This window comes from Podarcis cretensis (assembly GCF_951804945.1).
Source record: "Podarcis cretensis genome assembly, chromosome: 8".
NCBI classification, from domain to species: Eukaryota; Metazoa; Chordata; class Lepidosauria; order Squamata; family Lacertidae; genus Podarcis; species Podarcis cretensis.
The window spans coordinates 82,029,040-82,049,164 of NC_137177.1; the positions used below are offsets into that span (position 1 = coordinate 82,029,040).

The 20,125-nt window shown below is 45.4% G+C and overlaps 1 protein-coding gene and 1 long non-coding RNA gene across 16 annotated transcripts in view; one reads left to right on the plus strand and one right to left on the minus strand.

The window, feature by feature from the left end:
- Nucleotides 1–14,981, plus strand: part of LOC307222276 — a 47,699-nt gene extending 32,718 nt beyond the window's left edge. Inside the window, exon 2 of the long non-coding RNA XR_013841711.1 lies at nt 14,538–14,981. This is a non-coding gene — a long non-coding RNA (uncharacterized lncRNA). The remainder of the gene's footprint in view (nt 1–14,537) is intronic.
- Nucleotides 1–20,125, minus strand: part of HSPG2 (heparan sulfate proteoglycan 2) — a 240,738-nt gene that overhangs the window by 110,315 nt on the left and 110,298 nt on the right. For all 15 annotated transcript variants that reach the window (XM_079986616.1, XM_079986614.1, XM_079986613.1 and 12 more), the window contains 10 exons: nt 17,795–17,977; nt 15,157–15,336; nt 12,582–12,700; nt 10,158–10,269; nt 9,920–10,033; nt 7,491–7,618; nt 7,304–7,390; nt 5,901–5,950; nt 5,505–5,590; nt 1,501–1,641 (listed from right to left, as the gene is read on the minus strand). In XM_079986616.1, the coding sequence (XP_079842742.1) occupies nt 1,501–1,641; nt 5,505–5,590; nt 5,901–5,950; nt 7,304–7,390; nt 7,491–7,618; nt 9,920–10,033; nt 10,158–10,269; nt 12,582–12,700; nt 15,157–15,336; nt 17,795–17,977 (1,200 nt within the window). The remainder of the gene's footprint in view (nt 1–1,500; nt 1,642–5,504; nt 5,591–5,900; nt 5,951–7,303; nt 7,391–7,490; nt 7,619–9,919; nt 10,034–10,157; nt 10,270–12,581; nt 12,701–15,156; nt 15,337–17,794; nt 17,978–20,125) is intronic.

Consider the following 20,125-nt stretch of genomic DNA (forward strand, 5'->3'; position numbering starts at 1 on the left):
AATTACTTGTGAGTATCAGGTTGGCCTAGGATTTAAATAAGTGATGTTGTAGAATATAATGGTAAAAAAAAAAAAATGAAAAGAAAGAAAGATGTTAATTGACCAAGCAAATTTTATGTGAAAATAGTTTTTGAAAACTGCTACAATGATTTATATAGAAACTCAGCCAGGGGGACTTGAGGAAGTCATCCAGCATTGTTAACAAAAGTGGAATTATTACAGCTAGGATAAATGTTTGTTTGTTTGTTTTTTGATGCTTTCTTTCCATTTGTTTGTTATAAAGTTGGAAAATTAATTTAAAAATTTGAAAGAAAAGAAAGGGCTGCTTTCAGGCTGCTCATTCCTCCTCCTCCGCCAACGACAGCTTCTGCCGCTCACAAGTCATCCGCACTGCACCGGAGAACAGGCAAGCGGGAGCCTCACTCGAGTATAAGCCGAGAAGGCTTTTTCAGCATTAAAAATGTGGTGAAAAGGTCAGCTTATACTCGAGTATATACGGTAGATGAATAAATGAGCAAATTAAGTTAATTTGGATATGTAGAAAATATTAAAAATAAATTTAAGGAACTGCAGAAAGAGGGGGAAGGAAGTCAAGTTTGGAAATGTTAAAAGGATTGTAAAATTAGTGAAATGTGTAAAATTGAAAATCATACATAAAATATTTAAAAAACAACAAAAAAAATCATTAAAGCATTTACTTTTTAAAAGAAATCAACAGTAAGACAAAATCAAGATGAAAACACCAGTCAACAAATGAAACTGATCTGTAAAAAATGTTACTTGGAAAAAAAGATAGAGACATTGCACCTACTTTGGTAAACCACGAAAATCTTTTTTAAAATACATTAAAAAAATAAAAAAGCCTGTCAACATTCCGCTTATCCAGATAGGCTTCACCTACACAAAAACACATTTAGCAAGCTTAGAAAAGAGAAGAGTGAAGGTCAATAGACATGGAGTTCCAAAGTGTGCCTTGCTAAAAGATTGCCTTCTTACAAATGTGGAAAGAGTATTATGTGGCACCGGTAACAGTGCGTGTGAAACATAAAAAGGTAAAGGTACCCCTGCCCGTACGGGCAGTCGTGACCGACTCTGGGGTTGCGCGCCCATCTCAGTTAAGAGGCCGGGGGCCAGTGCTGTCCGAAGACACTTCCGGTTCACGTGGCCAGCGTGACGAAGCTGCTCTGGTGAGCCTGCACCAGCGCAGCACACGGAAATGCCATTTACCTTCCCACTATAAAGCGGTACCTATTTATCTACTTGCACTTAAGGGTGCTTTCAAACTGCTAGGTGGGCAGGAGCTGGGACCGAACGACGGGAGCTCACCCCGCCGCGGGGATTCGAACCGCCAACCATGCGATCGGCAAGTCCTAGGCACTGAGGTTTTACCCACAGCGCCACCCGCGTCCCGTGTGAAACATAGTTTGGTACATTTCCCAAGACCAGCAGGACGGAAATTCCTGGAAGTCCAGGAAAGAAAAGATGCTGTGCTGCTCTTACCAGGTCCCGGTGGTAGGAGGAACTGGTGCATTGCTGGGTGACGCCCATGCAGAAACAGGGCAAACAGCCTTCCTTGTTCTCCGTGCTCAGGTGGAAGTGGTGCGGCCGACAGCTGCTGCAGGAGGGCCCCTCCGTGTGTGCCTGCAAAGGGAATGGAGAAAAGCTGGAGTGCAAAGTAATGAGGATGATGGGCAGGCAGTGGGCGCAGAAAGAAGGAGGGTCTGCTGGGGAAGGAAAGGGCAGCTGGAAAAGGGGAGTGGAAACAGAATGATTGAGGTTGAATCCTGACAAGACAGAAGTACTGTTTTGGGGGGACAGGAGGCGGGCGGGTGTGGAGGACTCCCTGGTCCTGAATGGGGTAACTGTGCCCAGCTGTTCCCAGTTCCCATAACTGGGAACAGTCTTGGACCACAGGTATGAAGTTTACGGCATGCAATGCCTTAAGAGAGAATATGATGAAAATGATATACATGACACCAGTCAAGCTTGCAAAAATCTATCATTTGCCCGATAATAAATGTTGGAAATGTAAAGAAACTGAAGGTACATTCTTTCACCCAAGGATTAAGACTTTCTGGGAGATGATCTATAATGAAATGAAAAAGGTATTTAAATATACCTTTCAGAAGAAACCAGAGGCCTTTCTCCTGGGCATGGTCGGCCAATTGGTGTCAAAGAAGGACAGAACTTTTTGTATGTATGCAACAACAGCAACAAGAATACTCATCGCGAAGTATTGGAAGACACAAGATTTACCCACCCGGGAAGAATGGCAGATGAAAGTGATGGACTATATGGAACTGGCTGAAATGACTGGCAAAATCTGAGACCAAGGTGAAGAGTTGGTGGAAGAAGATTGGAAAAAAATCAAAGTTTATTTACAGAAACATTGTAAAATTAAGGAATGTTAGAAGGTTGTTGGAATGAAGTAATGTGGTTTTAGCAGAAATGATATAAAGGATTAGGTTAAAATTGATTTATTAATTGGTGAAAGACGAGAATTACAGTATATTAAGATAAATTATTAGGATTAAAACAAAGCTGGAAAGGATTTGCTGAAACATCTAATTGAACTAGAATACAAAAAAGGGAGGTGTGAGGAGGTCAAGGAAATAAGTAAAGGAAAGAAAGCTAGGTAAAGGTCTGTTCTGTTGTTGTTTTTTAATTGTTTGTGTGTATTTTTTATGCCTTTGTTAATTTTCTTTTTTATTGTTCCTTTTTGTAACTTTCAAAATTTGAATAAATATTATATAAAAAAAATATGAATGGGGTAACTGTGCCCCTGAAGGACCAGGTGCGCAGTCTGGGAGTCATTTTGGACTCACAGCTGTCCATGGAGGCGCAAGTTAATTCTGTGTCCAGGGCAGCTGTTTATCAGCTCCATCTGGTATGCAGGCTGGGACTCTATCTGCCTGCAGACTGTCTCGCCAGAGTGGTGCATGCTCTAGTTATCTCACTTGGACTACTGCAGTGCGCTCTATGTGGGGCTACCTTTGAAGGTGACCTGGAAACTACAACTAATTCAGAAAGCGGCAGCTAGACTGGTGACTGGGAGCAGCCGCCGAGGCCATGTAACACTGGTCTTGAAAGACCTACACGTTGGCTCCCAGTACGTTTCCGAGCACAATTCAAAGTGTTGGTGCTGACCTTTAAAGCACTAAACGGCCTCGGTCCAGTATACCTGAAGGAGAGTCTCCACTTCCATCGTTCTGCCCGGACACTGAGGTCCAATGCCAAGGGCCTTCAGGCGGTTCCCTCGCTACGAGAAGCCAAGTTACAGGGAACCAAGCAGAGGGCCTTCTCGGTAGTGGCACCCGCCCTCTGGAACACCCTCCCTTCAGATGTCAAAGAGAAAAATAACTACCAAACTTTTAGAAGATGTCTGAAGGCAGCCCTGTTTAGGGAAGCTTTTAATGTTTAATAGGTTACTGTATTTTAGTGTTCTGTTGGAAGCAAATACAATAAATACAAATTATTATTATTATTATTATTATTATTATTATTATTATTATTATTATTATTTCTGAACTTAAAATTCTCCCTCCATAATCTTTCCCAATCGGCAAGTTGTATATTATACCCCATATCTCTTGCCCAGTCAATCATTACTGCTTTTAGCTCTTCATCTTTTGTTTCCCTTTCCAACAACATTTTTGGCAATAGTTTCTTTCTATTTATTTGAAGTTCACCGCATGCTGTTCAATGAAGACTAAGATACTAGGTCTGTTGCTGTTAGAAACAGCAGGTGCACTGAGGTGAATTCCACTGATACAGTGGAGGAGATGTGCCAGATGCGCAGATCAGGAGGAGCTACAAAGGGCGAGATGCCCATCAGGTATGCTCAGGAGTTTGCTAACACAGCTGTTGCCGATTTAGCTATGGTTAGTGGCTCGACACAGGTCTTGAAACCCAGAGTCTTGAAAGGGGTATAGGGTTTGTCCTCAAGGGACGGGAAACCACACCCCAAGGCTGTAAGGGTAGACGCTGTTTCCTTGGAGAAGGAAGCTGGACCACGTCCAGAGGCCCAAAGGCATTTGACTCCCACAAGATTAGCGAAAATGTACAAAAACATCACCAACGTATATTGGAAGTGCAGAGAGAATGAAGGCACGTTCTACCACTGTAATTCGCTCTACGCATGGCTGCCCTTGAAGCTGTCCCAGAAACTCCAGCGGGTGCAGAATGCTGCAGCGAGGCTCCTCACGGGGTCTCTGCCATGGGAGCATATTCACCCAGTGCTTTTCAAGCTGCACTGGCTCCCGGTGGAGTACAGGGTCAGATTGAAGGTGCTGCTTTTGACCTTTAAAGCCCTTCATGGCCTAGGACCCTCGTACCTACGGGACCGCCTCTCCTGGTATGCCCCACGGAGAGTCTCAAGGTCCATAAACAGCAACACCCTAGAGGTCCCGGGCCCTAAGGAAGTCAGATTAGCCTCAACCAGAGCCAGGGCCTTTTCAACACTGGCTCCGGTCTGTTGGAACGCTCTGTCTCATGAGACCAGGGCCCTGCAGGATCTGATTTCTTTCCGCAGGGCCTGTAAGACAGAGTTGTTCCGCCTGGCCTTTGACTTGGAGCCAATTTGATTCCCTCCCTCCCTCTCTTTCTTTTTTCTTTTCCTTCACCACCTGCGATGAGGCTAAATTTTAATATTTTAATGTTCCATTATTTTAATGTTGTATTTTATTTTTGTTTTTAAGTTGTAATCATTCATCTTGTTTTTATTATTGCTTGTAAGCCGCTCTGAGCCCGGCCTTGGCTGGGGAGGGCGGGGTATAAATAAAAAATTATTATTATTATTATTACCACGTGTGGTGGACGTGCAAAAAGGCCAGAGCATTCTGGGAAATGATATGTAATGAACTGAAAAAAATGTTTAAGATAACTTTTGTAAAAAAAAGCACAACAACCACCAGAAGCTTTTTTGATAGGCATCAAAGGAGAAGAAATACCAAAGGACTTTAAAAGACTGTTTACGTATGCAACGACAGCTGCAAGAATACTGTTTGCCCAGAGGTGGAAGGAAGAGGAAACGGCAGCCAAGGAAGAGTGGATAGTGAAAATGAGGGACTATGCTAAAATGGAGAAAATGACTGGGAAGATCAGACACCAAAATGATAGTAAATTTTAAAAAGAATTGTGTAAATTTTATAGAGTACTGTACATTAAGGAACAATGTAAAGATTTAAAGACATTAGCAGCACTTGTAATTTTTTAATAGGCAGAGGAATAAATAAGGATTTAATCAAAGTTGGGTATATGAATTAGATGTGGTTAAAAATTTTACAAAAATGTATCTGTGGAAAACCAGAAGGGTGAAGAGGGAAGTATGGGGGTTCAGGGAACCACACAATTGTATAAATATTGTTGAATTTAAGTTTGAATGATGTTAATGATGAAAACCTGAAAATAATAATTTTAAAAAAGGAAATGGGTTTCTGAGCTGCGGAAGGAATGCACACCAATGGGTGCTTCCCCCCAGGGCTGCCCCCCCCCTCCTGCCTTACCTTACACTGGCACTGCCCGCTGGCATCGCAATGGCTGCTGATGCTTCCATGTGGATCGCAGTGGCATCGGGTGCCGTGATCTGTAGCTGGGGGGGAGAAGTGGAAGGGAACTGCTGAGGACAGTGGGTACTTGGCAGGTGAAAGAGTGAGACTATTTCCCCTTCCACCCGCCCCAAGGCTTTGATTCCGCCTTCGCCAGACCAGATATTTTGAGCTACAACACTTCTCAGCCTCCCGGCTTGGGAGTTGGAAATCCAAAACACTGGAGGCTGCGACAATCAAATCCTCCAGGGAGGCTTTTCATGGGATGCCAGAAACGATCGAAGTTCGCTTGGCTGCGGAAACCTGGTTTCTCTGTTGGCTGACAGCTCCCTTTGCCCCAGAAACTGGACTCACCTGTGCACGGTTGCCCCCGGCTGGGGTTGCCCAAGTAACCCGGCGCACACCTGGCCCAAGAGAAGAGGGATGAGTTAAGGGGATGAAAGGAGCAGAGGCCAAAGTCTGAGGATCTGCTTCAGCCCATCGTCCCCCCCACCTTCCAGGCTCGGAAGTGCCCAAGTTCACCTCCCTGGCTGCCAGGAGCAAGAGAGTATGTTCTCCCCCCCCCTTTTTTTAAAAAAAATAATTTTTATTTGCACGTTAAGAGTTACACATAATGAGACACAATATTCTGTTATAAAGAAAAAAAAGAAAAAAGGGGAAAAAAGAGAAAGAGAGTAGGAAGAACGTTAAACAACATATCTTGTCAAAAACATACAGTAATTTAAGAAATACAAACTGTGGATGCCATTGTTATAAACACATCTTTCCAGTATGGATTTCTTTTCTCTTCACCTTACATTTTTCTCCTCGCAACTCTCACTTTCTTATCTATACCTAGTCTCTGATTTTATTCCCATGATTTATTTAATGACTTTCTTCTGCCTCTATGCGTTTCCTAATCTCTGATATTTTAAGATTTGTGCTTCCATTTTTGCTCAGCGGAGAACCTCTATACAGATGTTATTGGCCCAGAAATGGAAAGAAGATAAAGTTGCTACCAGAGAAGAATGGCAGATCAAGTTGATGGATTATGCCGAGACAGCCAAAATGACCAGAAGAATCAGAAATCAGGAAGGCCAAAAATGTAATCAGGAAGGGGGAAATTTTATAACTTATCTTAAAGACCATTGTAAAAGGTGAAAATCATTAGTAGGATTGGAGTATCACTTCTAGCTTAATAGTGAATTTTGGACACAATGGAGAGGTAAAAGATTTGGATTATCATAAAAGATGGAGGAGGAAATGATTAACAGTAGAACCCACAAAGGGGAGGAGGGAAGTCTAGGAGATTCCTTGGGATCTTGTTTTTGTGATTTATGTTTGATATATGTCTGTAAAATTTCAATTTTAAAAACCAAATAAACAAATTTATAATAATCATTTAAAAAAAAGTTTTAAGCAACGGACTGTTGGCATAACAACTTCTCTGAAAGTCAGAAGCGAGGCTGCCAGCTACATCTCTGCTGGATCTCGGGGCAACCCCCCACCCACATTTGATCCTCACAGCAACCCTGCGAGTTTAGGATGAGAAAGAGAAGCAGCCCGTGGTTATGCAGTGAGAGCTCCCTGGTGGGAGGAGGGTCTCCCCCACCCTGGCCCAGTAGTTCCCTGTCTACTGAGAAGCAGCTGGATTTTCGAAAGGAAGAAGGCACCCACCATCCAATCACACCAGGAGTGGGCAATTTCTCTCCCCCCCCCCACAGCCTGAGGGCTCATTCTTACACCCCTCCCTCGCAGAGTCATCACGGCCATCCTACCTTTCGCACTGGCGCCCGAAGTAGCCCGGGGCGCAGGAGTCGCAGGTGGGCTGCCCGTCTGTGTCCACAAAGCAGGTCTTGGCGGGCCTGGGAGAAGAGAAGGGCGGCAAGTTAGCAGCCGAGAGAAACCACCCCTCGCTCAAAAGGGGGGAGGAGGACAGCAGAACGGCTGGCAGGCGGTACCTACTGGCTAGCAGAATAGGGTCCGTAGCACGGGCACGGTTGGCAGTCTCCGGGGGTCCCACGCCTGGCATCGCCAAAGAAACCTGGCTGGCAGCGCTCACACCGTTGTCCTTCTGTGTTGTGCTGGCAGGCCTGTGGATAATAATAATAATAATAATAATAATAATAATAATAATACAGTGGTACCTCTGGCTGCGAATGGGATCCGTTCCGGAGCCCCATTCGCATCCTGAAGCAAAAGCAACCCGCATCTGCGGGTTGCGATTATCCACTTCCGCGCATGCGCATGATGTCATTTTGAGCGTCTGCGCATGCGCGAGCCGCAAAACCCGGAAATAACACGTTCCGTTACTTCCAGGTCACCACGGAGTGTAACCTGAAAATGCTCAACCCGAAGCTACTTCAACCTGAGGTATGACTGTAATAAATACAGTGGTACCTTGGGTTACAGACACTTCAGGTTACAGACGCTTCGGGTTACAGACTCCGCTAACCCAGAAATAGTACCTCGGGTTAAGAACTTTGCTTCAGGAGGAGAACAGAAACTGCGCGGCGGCAGCGGGAGGCCCCATTAGCTAAAGTGGTACCTCAGGTTAAGAACAGTTTCAGGTTAAGAACGGACCTCCGGAACGAATTAAGCTCTTAACCCGAGGTACCAATGTAAAATAAAATTGATGATGTTGATTTATTTATACCCCACTCCTCTGGCTGGGTTTCCCCAACCACCTTTACCACCTCATCCAAGACCTCCCCAAACCACCCTGCTACTACAAACTTGACCACAAACTTGACATGAGCCAACAGTGTGACACGGCAGCTAAAAAAGCCAATGCAATTCTGGGCTGCATCAATAGGAGTATAGTATCTAGATCAAGTATAGTATCTACGACAAGGCTGCATTTTGTCTCCCTGCTTATTTAACTTATATGCAGAATTCATCATGCGAAAGGCTGGGCTGGATGAATCCCTAGCCGGAATTAAGATTGCCGGAAGAAATATCAACAACCTCAGATATGCAGATGACACAACCTTGAGGGCAGAAAGTGAGGAGGAATTAAAGAACCTTTTATTGAGGGTGAAAGAGGAGAGTGCAAAATATGGTCTGAAGCTCAACATCAAAAAAACGAAGATCATGGCTACTGGTCCCATCACCTCCTGGCAAATAGAAGGGGAAGAAATGGAGGCAGTGAGAGATTTTACTTTCTTGGGCTCCATGATCACTGCAGATGGTGACAGCAGCCACGAAATTAAAAGACGCCTGCTTCTTGGGAGAAGGGCAATGACAGGCCTAGACAGCATCTTGAGAAGTAGAGACATCACCTTGCCAACAAAGGTCCGTATAGTTAAAGCTATGGTTTTCCCAGTAGTGATGTATGGAAGTGAGAGCTGGACCATAAAGAAGGCTGATCGCCGAAGAATTGATGCTTTTGAATTATGGTGCTGGAGGACACTCTTGAGAGTCCCATGGACTGCAAGAAGATCAAACCTCTCCATTCTGAAGGAAATCAGCCCTGAGTGCTCACTGGAAGGACAGATCCTGAAGCTGAGGCTCCAGTACTTTGGCCACCTCATGAGAAGAGAAGACTCCCTGGAGAAGACCCTGATGCTGGGAAAGATGGAGGGCACAAGGAGAAGGGGACGACAGAGGACGAGATGGTTGGACAGTGTTTTCGAGGTTACCAGCATGAGTCTGACCAAGCTGCGGGGGGCAGTGGAGGACAGGAGTGCCTGGCGTTCTCTGGTCCATGGGGTCACGAAGAGTCGGACACGACTAAACGACTAAACAACAACAACAAAAATCTAGATCAAGGGAAGTAATAGTGCCACTGTATTCTGCTCTGGTCAGACCTCACCTGGAGTACTGTGTCCAGTTCTGGGCACCACAGTTCAAGAAGGACACTGACAAACTGGAACGTGTCCAGAGGAGGGCAACCAAAATGGTCAAAGGCCTGGAAACGATGCCTTATGAGTTACGGCTAAGGAAGCTGGGCATGTTTAGCTTGGAGAAGAGGAGGTTAAGGGGTGATATGATAGCCATGTTCAAATATATAAAAGGATGTCACATAGAGGAGGGAGAAAGGTTGTTTTCTGCTGCTCCAAAGAAGCGGACACGGAGCAATGGTTCCAAACTACAAGAAAGAAGATTCCACCTAAACATTAGGAAGAACTTCCTGACAGTAAGAACTGTTCGACAGTGGAATTTGCTGCCAAGGTGTGTGGTGGAGTCTCCTTCTTTGGAGGTCTTTAAGCAGAGGCTTGACAACCATATGTCAGGAGTGCTCTGATGGTGTTTCCTGCTTGGCAGGGGGTTGGACTCGATGGCCCTTGTGGTCTCTTCCAACTCTATGATTCTATGATTCTACAGGAGCCCACACAGGTGTGGCCAGTGAGGAGCTGCTCCCCTCCACACCAACCCGCCCCAGGAAGTCTCACCTGGCAGTCTCCGGTCTCGGCGTCACACTCGGCGGTGTGCTGGTTGCAGTCACAGCGTTCGCAGGTCCCCAGGTAGAGACCACTGGTGGTGCGTGTGTAGCCGACGTCACAATCCTGGGAGAGAGAGGGGGGGCAGGGCTCGGCTCAGTAATAGGGTGTGGCGTAGGAATCAGCCCCCAACCCCACTGTGCCAGGTGACTTGAGAACCCTGAGGGTCTACTCCTGAGGGTCTACTCGCCTGGCAGGAGGGACCGCGATATCCCGGCGGGCAAGTGCAGTCCTCGACTTCCAGGGCTGGGCTCAGTCCCGTGGTGTGTGGCACTGCCACGTCCATGTGGATGCCAGAGATCCTGCAAGGAGGAAGAGGCCACAGTGAGCGAAAAGGCTCTGCCCCGTGTTATTCTTTGAAAGAGAATGACATGAAAATGATTCACAGATGGTATTTAACTCTGAGTAGGCTTGCCAAGAGGTATAAGACTGAATCAGATAAGTGTTGGAGATGCAAAGAGGCGGAGGGAACATTCCTTCACATGTGGTGGATTTGTAAAAGGGTAAAAAGTATTGGGAAATGATCCATAACGAATTTAGAAAAATGTTTAATAGTACTCCCCCCTCCCCCTAAACCAGTTGGGGATAATTCTGTTGGGGATAATTCAGACTGAAATTCCCAGGTGTCAAAATAGGTTGTTTATGTATGCTACTACAGTGGACGCTTGGGTTGCGAACGTGATCCATGCGGGGTTCACAACCCACAGCGCCACGTCTGCGCATGTGTGGGTTGCGATTCGGCACCTCTGCGCACGTGCAAAGCACGATTTAGCGCTTCTGCGCAAACCCGGAAGTAACTTGCTCCGGTACTTCCGGGTTCGGGGCGGTGCACAACCTGAAAACGCCAACCTGAAGCGACTGTTGTACCTTGGATCTCAAACGCCTTGGCTCCTGAACAAATCAGCTCCCAAATGATTGAAACCCGGAAGTGAGTGTTCCAGTTTTCGAACGATTTTCAGAAGCCAAACATTCGGCATGGCTTCCGATTGGCTGCAGGAACTTCCTGCAGCCAATCAGAAGCCGCTCTTTGGCTTCCATATGCTTTGGAAGTCGAATGGATTCCGTTTGACTTCCAATGTATGACTGTACTGCGGCCCATGTTTCATTAGCTCCCAAATGGAAAACGAGCAAGGTCCCAAGCAAAGAAGAATGGCAACTTAAGCTGGCAGAATATGTGCAGCTTGAAGACTTAACATACAGAATAAGAGAACAAGATGAATGTATGTTTAAAGAAGATTCGAAAATGTTTATTGAATACAGTCAAAGCTTGGTTGTTGAATGTAATCCATTCCAGACAACTGCTCAACTTCCGAAACGTTCAACAACCAAGGCATGGATTCCAGTTGGTTGCAAGAGATTCTTGCACTCAAGCAGAAGCTGTGTCGGAAGTTCTGGTTACAATAATCCATCTGCCAACATACATTTCCATGCTTTGCTACATGTTTTGTGATTTTAAATCTCTGCTGGGGTTCTGTCACCAAAGAGTACTTGCCCCAAACCTGGATCTTGGCATCCAGGAATTCTCTTTTTAAACCTCTTTATTCTTTGCCACCCATTCTATTTGGTACATTTATATAGCACTTAATACTAAAATGGACCAGATGACTTTGGGGGGTCCCTTCTAATTCCGTGATCCCCATTGGGTTAGAAATGTAAGTTTATACTAAAATACCAAGACACTTTAACCGCAAAAAAACCACACTGTCACCTGCTAAGTCGTCCCAAAATATATATTAACATATCATTTTCAACCATTATAAAACATACATTTATATCTTATACAGTTTTTTAGACCTCCGTCAATCACATCTGAAAATTTTCCCATCTTCTCCACTTAATTTACATTTCTTACTTTCACTATTACATTTAAGTATCATAACTAATATCTTTCATCTTTATCTTCTTTGCAATATTTCATATATTCCTCCTTACAAAGCTTCTTGTAGTCCTGCTAGTGTAATTTGTTGATTACAAAATTTAAAGACTATCTACAGAAATACTGTAAAATTAAGGAATGTTAGAAGAATGTTGGAATGAAGTTATGTGGTTTTAGCAGTAAATGTTATAAAGGAGTATTTAAAGATGGATTATTAACAGGTGAGAATGTAAAGTTATAATATATGAAGATAAATTATTAAGATAAAAGCAAAAATGGAAAGGATTTGCTGAAATAACTAATTGAACTAGAATACAAAAAAGGGAGGTGTGAGGAGATCAGGGAAACAAGTAAATGAAAGTCAACATATGGAAAGGTTGATTTGTTCTTAATTGTTTTTACTTTTTTGTATTTTGTATTTTTTGTTTCTTTCTCTTTTCTTTTTTTATTCTTGTAACTTTTTTGAAACTTTAATAAATATTATTTTTTTAAAAAAAAATATTGTTGATTACAATTGCTCTTCAAATAGTTCGTATATTTGTTCCAATCTTCTGTGAATCTTCAAAATATATCTTTCTCACTCACCAACCTTCTACCACCCATGGATCCTTCCACCCTAGCTAGTCCCCAGAAGCTGGCCTTCCCAGAATCCCCTGGGCTCCCAGCTCCTATCTGGCACAGACCGGCATCATTCCCCATTGGTCCCATTTGCTGGTCAGGGACACAACCCCTTTTTACCTGCTCTCCGCCTGCCGGTCAGAGTAGGAGGCCCGGATCATGAAAACGTCAATGTCAGCCAGGGCCATCAGGAGGTGCTCACGGGTGGCTATTTGACCGTCTGCGCGGCGCCAGGCTTGCTGAAAGGAATGGCAGCAGGAGGGTGAGGTTTGTGCTTTCTCATACAGTGGTACCTTGGTTCTCAAACGCCTTGGCTCCCAAACGCCAAAAACCTGAAAGCGTTCTGGTTTCCAAATGTTTTTGGAAAGCCTGATTTCTGATGCAGCTGTCGGCTATTGTTTCCGGGGCGCCTGCACCAATCAGAAGCTGCACCTTGGTTTTCGAACATATTGGAAGTCAAACCGACTTCCGGAGGAGATTAAGTTTGGCACTTTTGTTCTTGTTAATTATTTTGTGTTTTTGTTTTTGTGGCTTTTTCGGTTCATTTGTTTTTGTGACTGGGTGAAACCTAGTTCAGCTATGGATTGATTGATTGATTGATTGATTGATTGTGTGACTGCGGAAATGGATAAAAGCTCCCCATCCAAACAATAACTATAGTAAGAAAGATTGTTTTTTTCATTTTTATCATCTACAATACTGTCTTATTTATTTTATAGTACAGTACATTGATTATTGTTTCCATTTTATGGATCAATGGTCTCGTTAGATAGTAAAATTGAAGTTAAATTGCTGTTTTGGGGGTTGTTTTTAAAAGTCTGGAACAGATGAATCCATTTTGCATTACTTTCTGTGGGAAAGTGTGCCTTGGTTTTGGAACGCTTTGGTTTTGGAACAGATTAAGTTTGAGAACGAAGATACCACTGTATTTGCAAAGCTGTCATCTCACTAAGTCAGCAAGGTCCTTTCCTGGGTGCAGGAAAAATAGAGTCCTCTGAGGAACCAGGGACAGCTGTCAGAAGGTTCTATAGCTTTCACTAGGAACTAAAACACTCATTCCAGGCTGGCCAGGAATTCTCGTGACAAAATGATGGGGAAGGGCCATGAGGACTAGACCCTTACTTAGACTTAGACTACTTAGACTTAGGCAAGGGTGGAAGACCACCTGCTTTGCGTGCAGAAGGTTCCAGGTGCAATCCCTGGTGGCAGCATCTCCTAGTAGGGATGATGATGATGATGATGATGATTTATACCTGGCCCATCTGGCTGGGTCTCTGGGCGGCTCCCAAAAGAATACAGTGGTACCTCTGGTTACGTACTTAATTCGTTCCGGAGGTACGTTCTTAACCTGAAACTGTTCTTAACCTGAAGCACCACTTTAGCTAATGGGGCCTCCCGCTGCTGCCGCACCGCAGCCGCATGATTTCTGTTCTCATCCTGAAGCAAAGTTCTTAACCTGAAGCACTATTTCTGGGTTAGCGGAGTCTGTAACCTGAAGCGTATGTAACCTGAAGCGTATGTAACCCGAGGTACCACTGTATTAAAAACACGATAAAACATCAAACATTAAAAACTTCCCTAAACAGGGCTGCCTTCAGATGTTTTCTAAAAGTCAGATAGTTGCTTATTTCCTTGACATCTGATGGGAGGGCGTTCCACAGGGCAGGTGCCACTACCGAGAAGGCCCTCTGTCTGGTTCCCTGTAGCCTTGCTTCTCACAGGGAGGGAACCGCCAGAAGGCCCTCAGAGCTGGACCTCAGTCTCTGGGCAGAAAGATGGAGGTGTAGATGCTCCTTTGGGTATACTGGGCCGAGGCTCTTTAGGGCTTTAAAGCTCAGAGACCCACTGCCTGAAATCCTGGAGAGCTGCTGCCAGTCAGTGCAGGCACTACTGAGCAAGATGGACCCAAAGACCTGGCTCCCTCTAGGGCTTGTGATAGGAATTTTGAGGTCTTAGATATATGTTAAATGTGCAGAAGTGTACCAACCAAGCACATACATAGATCAGCACAGGAAGACCGACCTGGAACCATTTTGATTCCTAAACTGAGTAAATGTTTTCTCTACAAGGTCAAAGTGGGAAACCTCCCATTGTCTCTTTCCTCACAAATCCTGTCTTGAGGGCACATTTAAGATATGAATCGGGTGTGAGCCTGTGACCTGGCCCAGGAACTAAGTATTTATCACTACAAAAGACTGGCCAGGCTCCCCAGGCAATCCAATCAAGTAACCTGCCAGTCAGGAGATAAACAAGGACAGGAGAAAAACAACATTCGAATTTCTGTTTTAAGACCGCCTTTTCTGTGATGTAGGTGTGATGTATCTGGGGGGTGGTCTTAGGTTACACCCCTTCTGTGATGTATGTATGTTGTTTATGGGGGTGGTCTTGATCTACAGGGTGGCAATTTCAAAAGTCTTTATAAGGCCTTGCGCGCCATTTTTCTGGGTTCCTCCTCCTCTCCTGTGGGTGAGGGGAGCACCCTGTTGCAACAGATCAATAAAGATCAGGCTTACTAGCTGCCTTGCTTCTCAATATTCTCTGGTTGGCCTCTGTTATTCTCTCCTACCAATAGGGAACCTATGTAAGGACTCTATATGGGCTCTTGGATACCCCATAAGGGAAAAGGGTAATTTTTGTTTACAACAGACTGCACATCCACCCGCTGACCGAGGAGCTAGAAGCTCTATACGCCTACCTCCCGGAAGGGCACGGTGAACGTAGTGGGTGAGCTTGGCAGGGGGTTTGTTTCAGCAACATGCTCCAGGAAGATCTCATTCCCCTGCAGCAGAACGTCGGGTTGGCCACGCAGCGCCGGGGAACCGGGGAACGTGTCATGGGTGATGGTGTAGCGCAGTTCTCCGCCATAGGAGGTCACCTAGAGAGAGAGGCACAGAGGGACAGCGTCAGAGCCATTCCACAGAACCGCAAAGCATCACCGACAGATGGCACACCAATTTCTGCTTAAAAACCCCCAGCAAAGGACAGGCCACCACAGGCCATTCATATGGGAAGAGGCTGTATAGCTCAGTGAGTAGAGCAGCTGCTTCGGCTCCAGGAGGTTCTGGGTTCAAATTCTGTCAGCAGGTAATGCTGAGGAGACTTGCCTCCCTAGCCCCAAAATCCCAGAGAGCTGTTGCCAGTCGACAGTGTGATAAGAATTTTAAGGTCTCAGATATATATTAAATGTTCATAAATGTACCAACCAAGCACGTACACAGATCAGCACAGGATCTACACCATTGAGCCTAGGGCTTGGCAATTGGACGGTTCGAATCCCCGTGACGGGGTGAGCTCCCGTTGCTCAGTCCCAGCTCCTGCCAACCTAGCAGTTCGAAAGCACATCAAAGTGCAAGTAGATAAATAGGTACCGCTCCGGCGGGAAGGTAAACGGCGTTTCCGTGCGCTGCTCTGGTTTGCCAGAAGCGGCTTAGTCATGCTGGCCACATGACCCGGAAGCTGTACACTGGCTCCCTCGGCCAGTAAAGCGAGATGAGCGCCGCAACCCCAGAGTCGGCCATGACTGGACCTAATGGTCAGGGGTCCCTTTACCTTTAACTTGCCAGACAAGAGACAGACAACATACTCAGGATTCTGTTTTAGACCACCCCTTTTGTGATGTATGTATGATGTATGGGGGGGGGTTGGTCCTGGGCTACATCCCTTCTGGGATGTATGTATGATGTTTCTGGGGTTGGTCTGGAGTTTGAAGGTGGGCAATTTAAAAAGTCTATACAGTGGTGCCCTGCAAGACGAACACCTCGCAAGACGGAAAACCCGCTAGACGAAAGGGTTTTCCGTTTTGGAGGCGCTTCGCAAAACGAATTTCCCTATGGGCTTGCTTCGCAAGACGAAAATGTCTTGTGAGTTCCTGCGGGTTTTTTTCCCTTTTCCCCCCCTTTTCCTAAGCCACTAAGCCGCTTATCAGCTGATCCGCTGATAAGCCACTTAACAGCTGATCGCTAAAAGCCGCTAAACCGCTAATAGCGCTAATCCGCTAAGCTGTCAATGGGCTTGCTTCGCAAGACGAAAAAACCGCTATACGAAGAGCCTCACGGAACGGATTAATTTCGTCTTGCGAGGCACCACTGTATAAGGGATTGCGCTCCTGTGCTTGAGGTCTTCTCCCCCCGCGTGTGGGGGGAGCACCCTGTTGCAACAGCTTTAATAAAGATGAGCTTTCTAGCTGCCTTGCTTCTCAATATTCTCTGGTTGGCCTCTGTTATTTTCTTATACCGATAGAGAACCGAAAAAGAGGACTCTATATGGGCTCTTGGGTACCCCATAAGGGAAAAAAGAGCAGTTTTTTTCTTATAACATGGCACTCATCTCACTTTCAGGCCGAGGCAACTGTGTTTGTCCACAGACAGCTTACTGGGTCATGCGGCAGCAGGATTAAACCACTTCTGGTGCAATGGGACACCGTGACAGAAGCCAGAGCGGATGGAAACGTCATTTACCTTCCCGCAGGAGCGGTACCTATTTATCTACTTGCACTGGCGTGCTTTCGAACTGCTAGGTTGGCAGGAGCTGGGACAGAGCAGCGGGAGCTCACCCCGTCGTGGGGATTCGAACCGCCGACCTTCCGATTGTATAGCCCAAGAAACTCAGTGGTTGAGACCACAGTAATAATAATAAATAATAACTTTTTATTTATACCCCACACTTCCTGGTTCAGAAAACCGGGCTCAGGGCAGCTAACAACAAATTTAAAACACATAATTGATGCAACAAAAAACAGCATAAAATACAGTATAAAATGTGAATAACAATAAATTCAGAATTCAAAAATCAATTTTGGGGGGAAATCCATCCAGTAAACATTAGATGATCACCAGGGCTAGCTGGCTAAATTAGTCCTATTTGGGCGAGTGAGGAGACCAGGGGAGAATTAGCTGTGGGATCCCAGAGCGGGTAATCTTCATAAAAAGGGGAAAGGGAAGGAAGGAAGGGGAATAAAAGATCAGGCTAAGTTCAAATGAAAGCCAGGCAGAATAGCTTTGTCTTACCGGCCCTGTGGAAGGAAGTTAAATCTTGCAGGGCCCTGGTCTCATGGGACAGAGCATTCCACCAGGTCGGAGCCATCACTGAGAAGGCCCTGGCCCTGGTGGAGGATAATCTGATTTCCTTAGGGCCCGGGACAGTTCTGTGCCAGGTGGACCAAATGTCTGACTTGGGATGTCCCGTTTTCTGCCCCACGAGTGCCTCCTTCAGCCTCAAATCAAACCTTTCCTTGTCCTGAAATCACAGGTTTGGGAGATTCCCCGCAAGGGTCCTCTATAGTCCAACCCCCTGCGATGCAGGAATTACGGCGGAAGCACCCCTGAGAGTGGCACCTTGTCTCCCCTGAAGCGCTCCGGCAGCACCCAGTAGTAAATGTCACGTGGCAGAGTGTGGAAGGAGGAGAAAGTGAGCTCCGAGGCGCCGGTGAAGCGGATGCCCTCGCTGATCGTCCGGGAGCCGGCCGAGTTGGAGAGGCTGAACTGTGCCCTCTCAGCATCCTCAGACCCCACTCGCACCTAGAGCACAAGGAGAGAAGCTGTCAGATGCATATATTGATGGGACATCTATTGATACAACAGATTTTAAAGGCTAATACAGTGGTACCTTGGGTTAAGAACTTAATTCGTTCTGGAGGTCCGCTCTTAACCTGAAACTGTTCTTAACCTGAGGTACCACTTTAGCTAATGGGGCCTCCTGCTGCTACCGCTGTGCCGCCATCGTGCAATTTCTGTTCTCCTCCTGAAGCAAAGTTCTTAACCCGAGGTACTATTTCTGGGTTAGTGGAGTCTGTAACCCGAAGCGTCTGTAACACAAGGTACCACTGTACAGTCCTTCCTTAGGTTACAGACGCTTCAGGTCGTGTCTTTTTGGGTTATGGACCCGTCGAAACCCGGAAGTACCAGAAAGGGTTACTTCCGGGTTTCAGGGATCGCGCATGCGCAGAAGCACTAAATCGCAACCTGTGCATGCGCAGACGTCCACTGTATCCAATTGAAGTCAGAACTCTTTATTTTAGGATTAATGGACCTATGTGCCGGAATCCCATAGAAAAGACTATTCATGTATGTGACAACGGCTGCGGGGATGTTACTGGCTCAGAGATAGAAAGAAGATAAAGTCTCTACTAGAGAAGAATGGCAGATCAAGTGGCTGGATTATGCCGAAATGGCTAAAATGACCGGAAGAATCAGAAATCAGGAAGACGAGAATAAGGAATTTTATAACTTATCTTAAAGACCATTGTAAACACAGTTAAAATTGTTAGTAGGATTGGAGCATCACCTGTAGTTTAATGGTGAATTTTGGACACAATGGAGAGGTAAAAGTTATGGATTATCATAAAAGATGCAGGAGGAAATGATTAACAATATGACCCACAAAGGGGAGGAGGGAAGTCCTAAGAGATTCCTTGGAATCTTGTTTTTATGTTGTATGTTGGATATGACTGTAAAACCGAAAAACCAAATAAATATATATATATATATATATATATATATATATTTAAAGGATTAATGGACATACAATTAGAAAAGGATTGTGGAAGATTACTCCAATGATTACTTCGGTGGGACTGTAACATGCACAAAGATAGGAAGACACAGCCTTACCCACGACAGAAGAACGGTTGATTAAATTATTGGATTTGGCTGATGGCTTAAGCTAATACATTTAATTCGAGAAAAATCATTACTAACGTCTGTTAAGGATTGGAAATTTCTTAGGGACTTCTTGCGTGAAAGAGAAAATGACCTTGTAATATCTGGATTTGATGATTCTGGCTTATAGAAGACAGAATGGTTGGATTTTGGAGAATGAATATCATATATTTCTTTAGTTTTTTTCTTTTGTTTTCCTTCTCTCTTGCTTTCTCCTCCTTTGGATTTCTCCTTTTCTTGTATTTCCTTCTTTCTGACTTTGTCCTTTTTTGGATTAAGTAGCTGTTTTATCTCAGTACAGTCATAACTCGGAAATCGAACAGAATCCGTTCTGGAAGGCCGTTTGACTTCCAAAACCAAGGCGCTGCTTCCGATTGGCTGCAGGAAGCTCCTGCGGCCAATCAGAAGCCGTGCCGGACGTTCAGGTTCCAAAGAACGTTCGCAAATTAGAACAGTCACTTCCGGGTTTACGGCGTTCGGGAGCCAAAACGTTCGACTCACAAGACGTTCGGGATCCGAAGCACGACTGTACAATCATACCTCATGTTATGTTTGCTTCATGTTACGTTCTTTCAGGTTACGTCCCGCAGTGACCCGGAAGTACCGGAAAGGGTTACTTCCAGGTTTTTCTGCTCGCACATGTGCGGAAGCGCCAAATCGCAACCTGGGCGCGCACAAACGTGCCTCTGTGGGTTGCGTTCTTTTCATGTTGCGAATGGGCCTCTGGAACAGATCCCGTTCGAAACAAGAGGTACCCCTGTATATTATAAATACAGTGGTGCCTCGCAAGACGAAAAGAATCCGTTCCGCGAGTCTCTTCGTCTTGCAGCTTTTTTGTCTTGCGAAGCAAGCCCATTAGCGGCTTAGCGGCTTAGCGCTATTAGCGGCTTAGGGGCTTAGCAGATCAGCTGATAAGCGGCTTAGTGGCTTAGCGGATCAGCTGATAAGCGGCTTAGCGGATCAGCTGTTAAGCGGCTTAGCGGATCAGCTGATAAGCGGCTTAGCGGC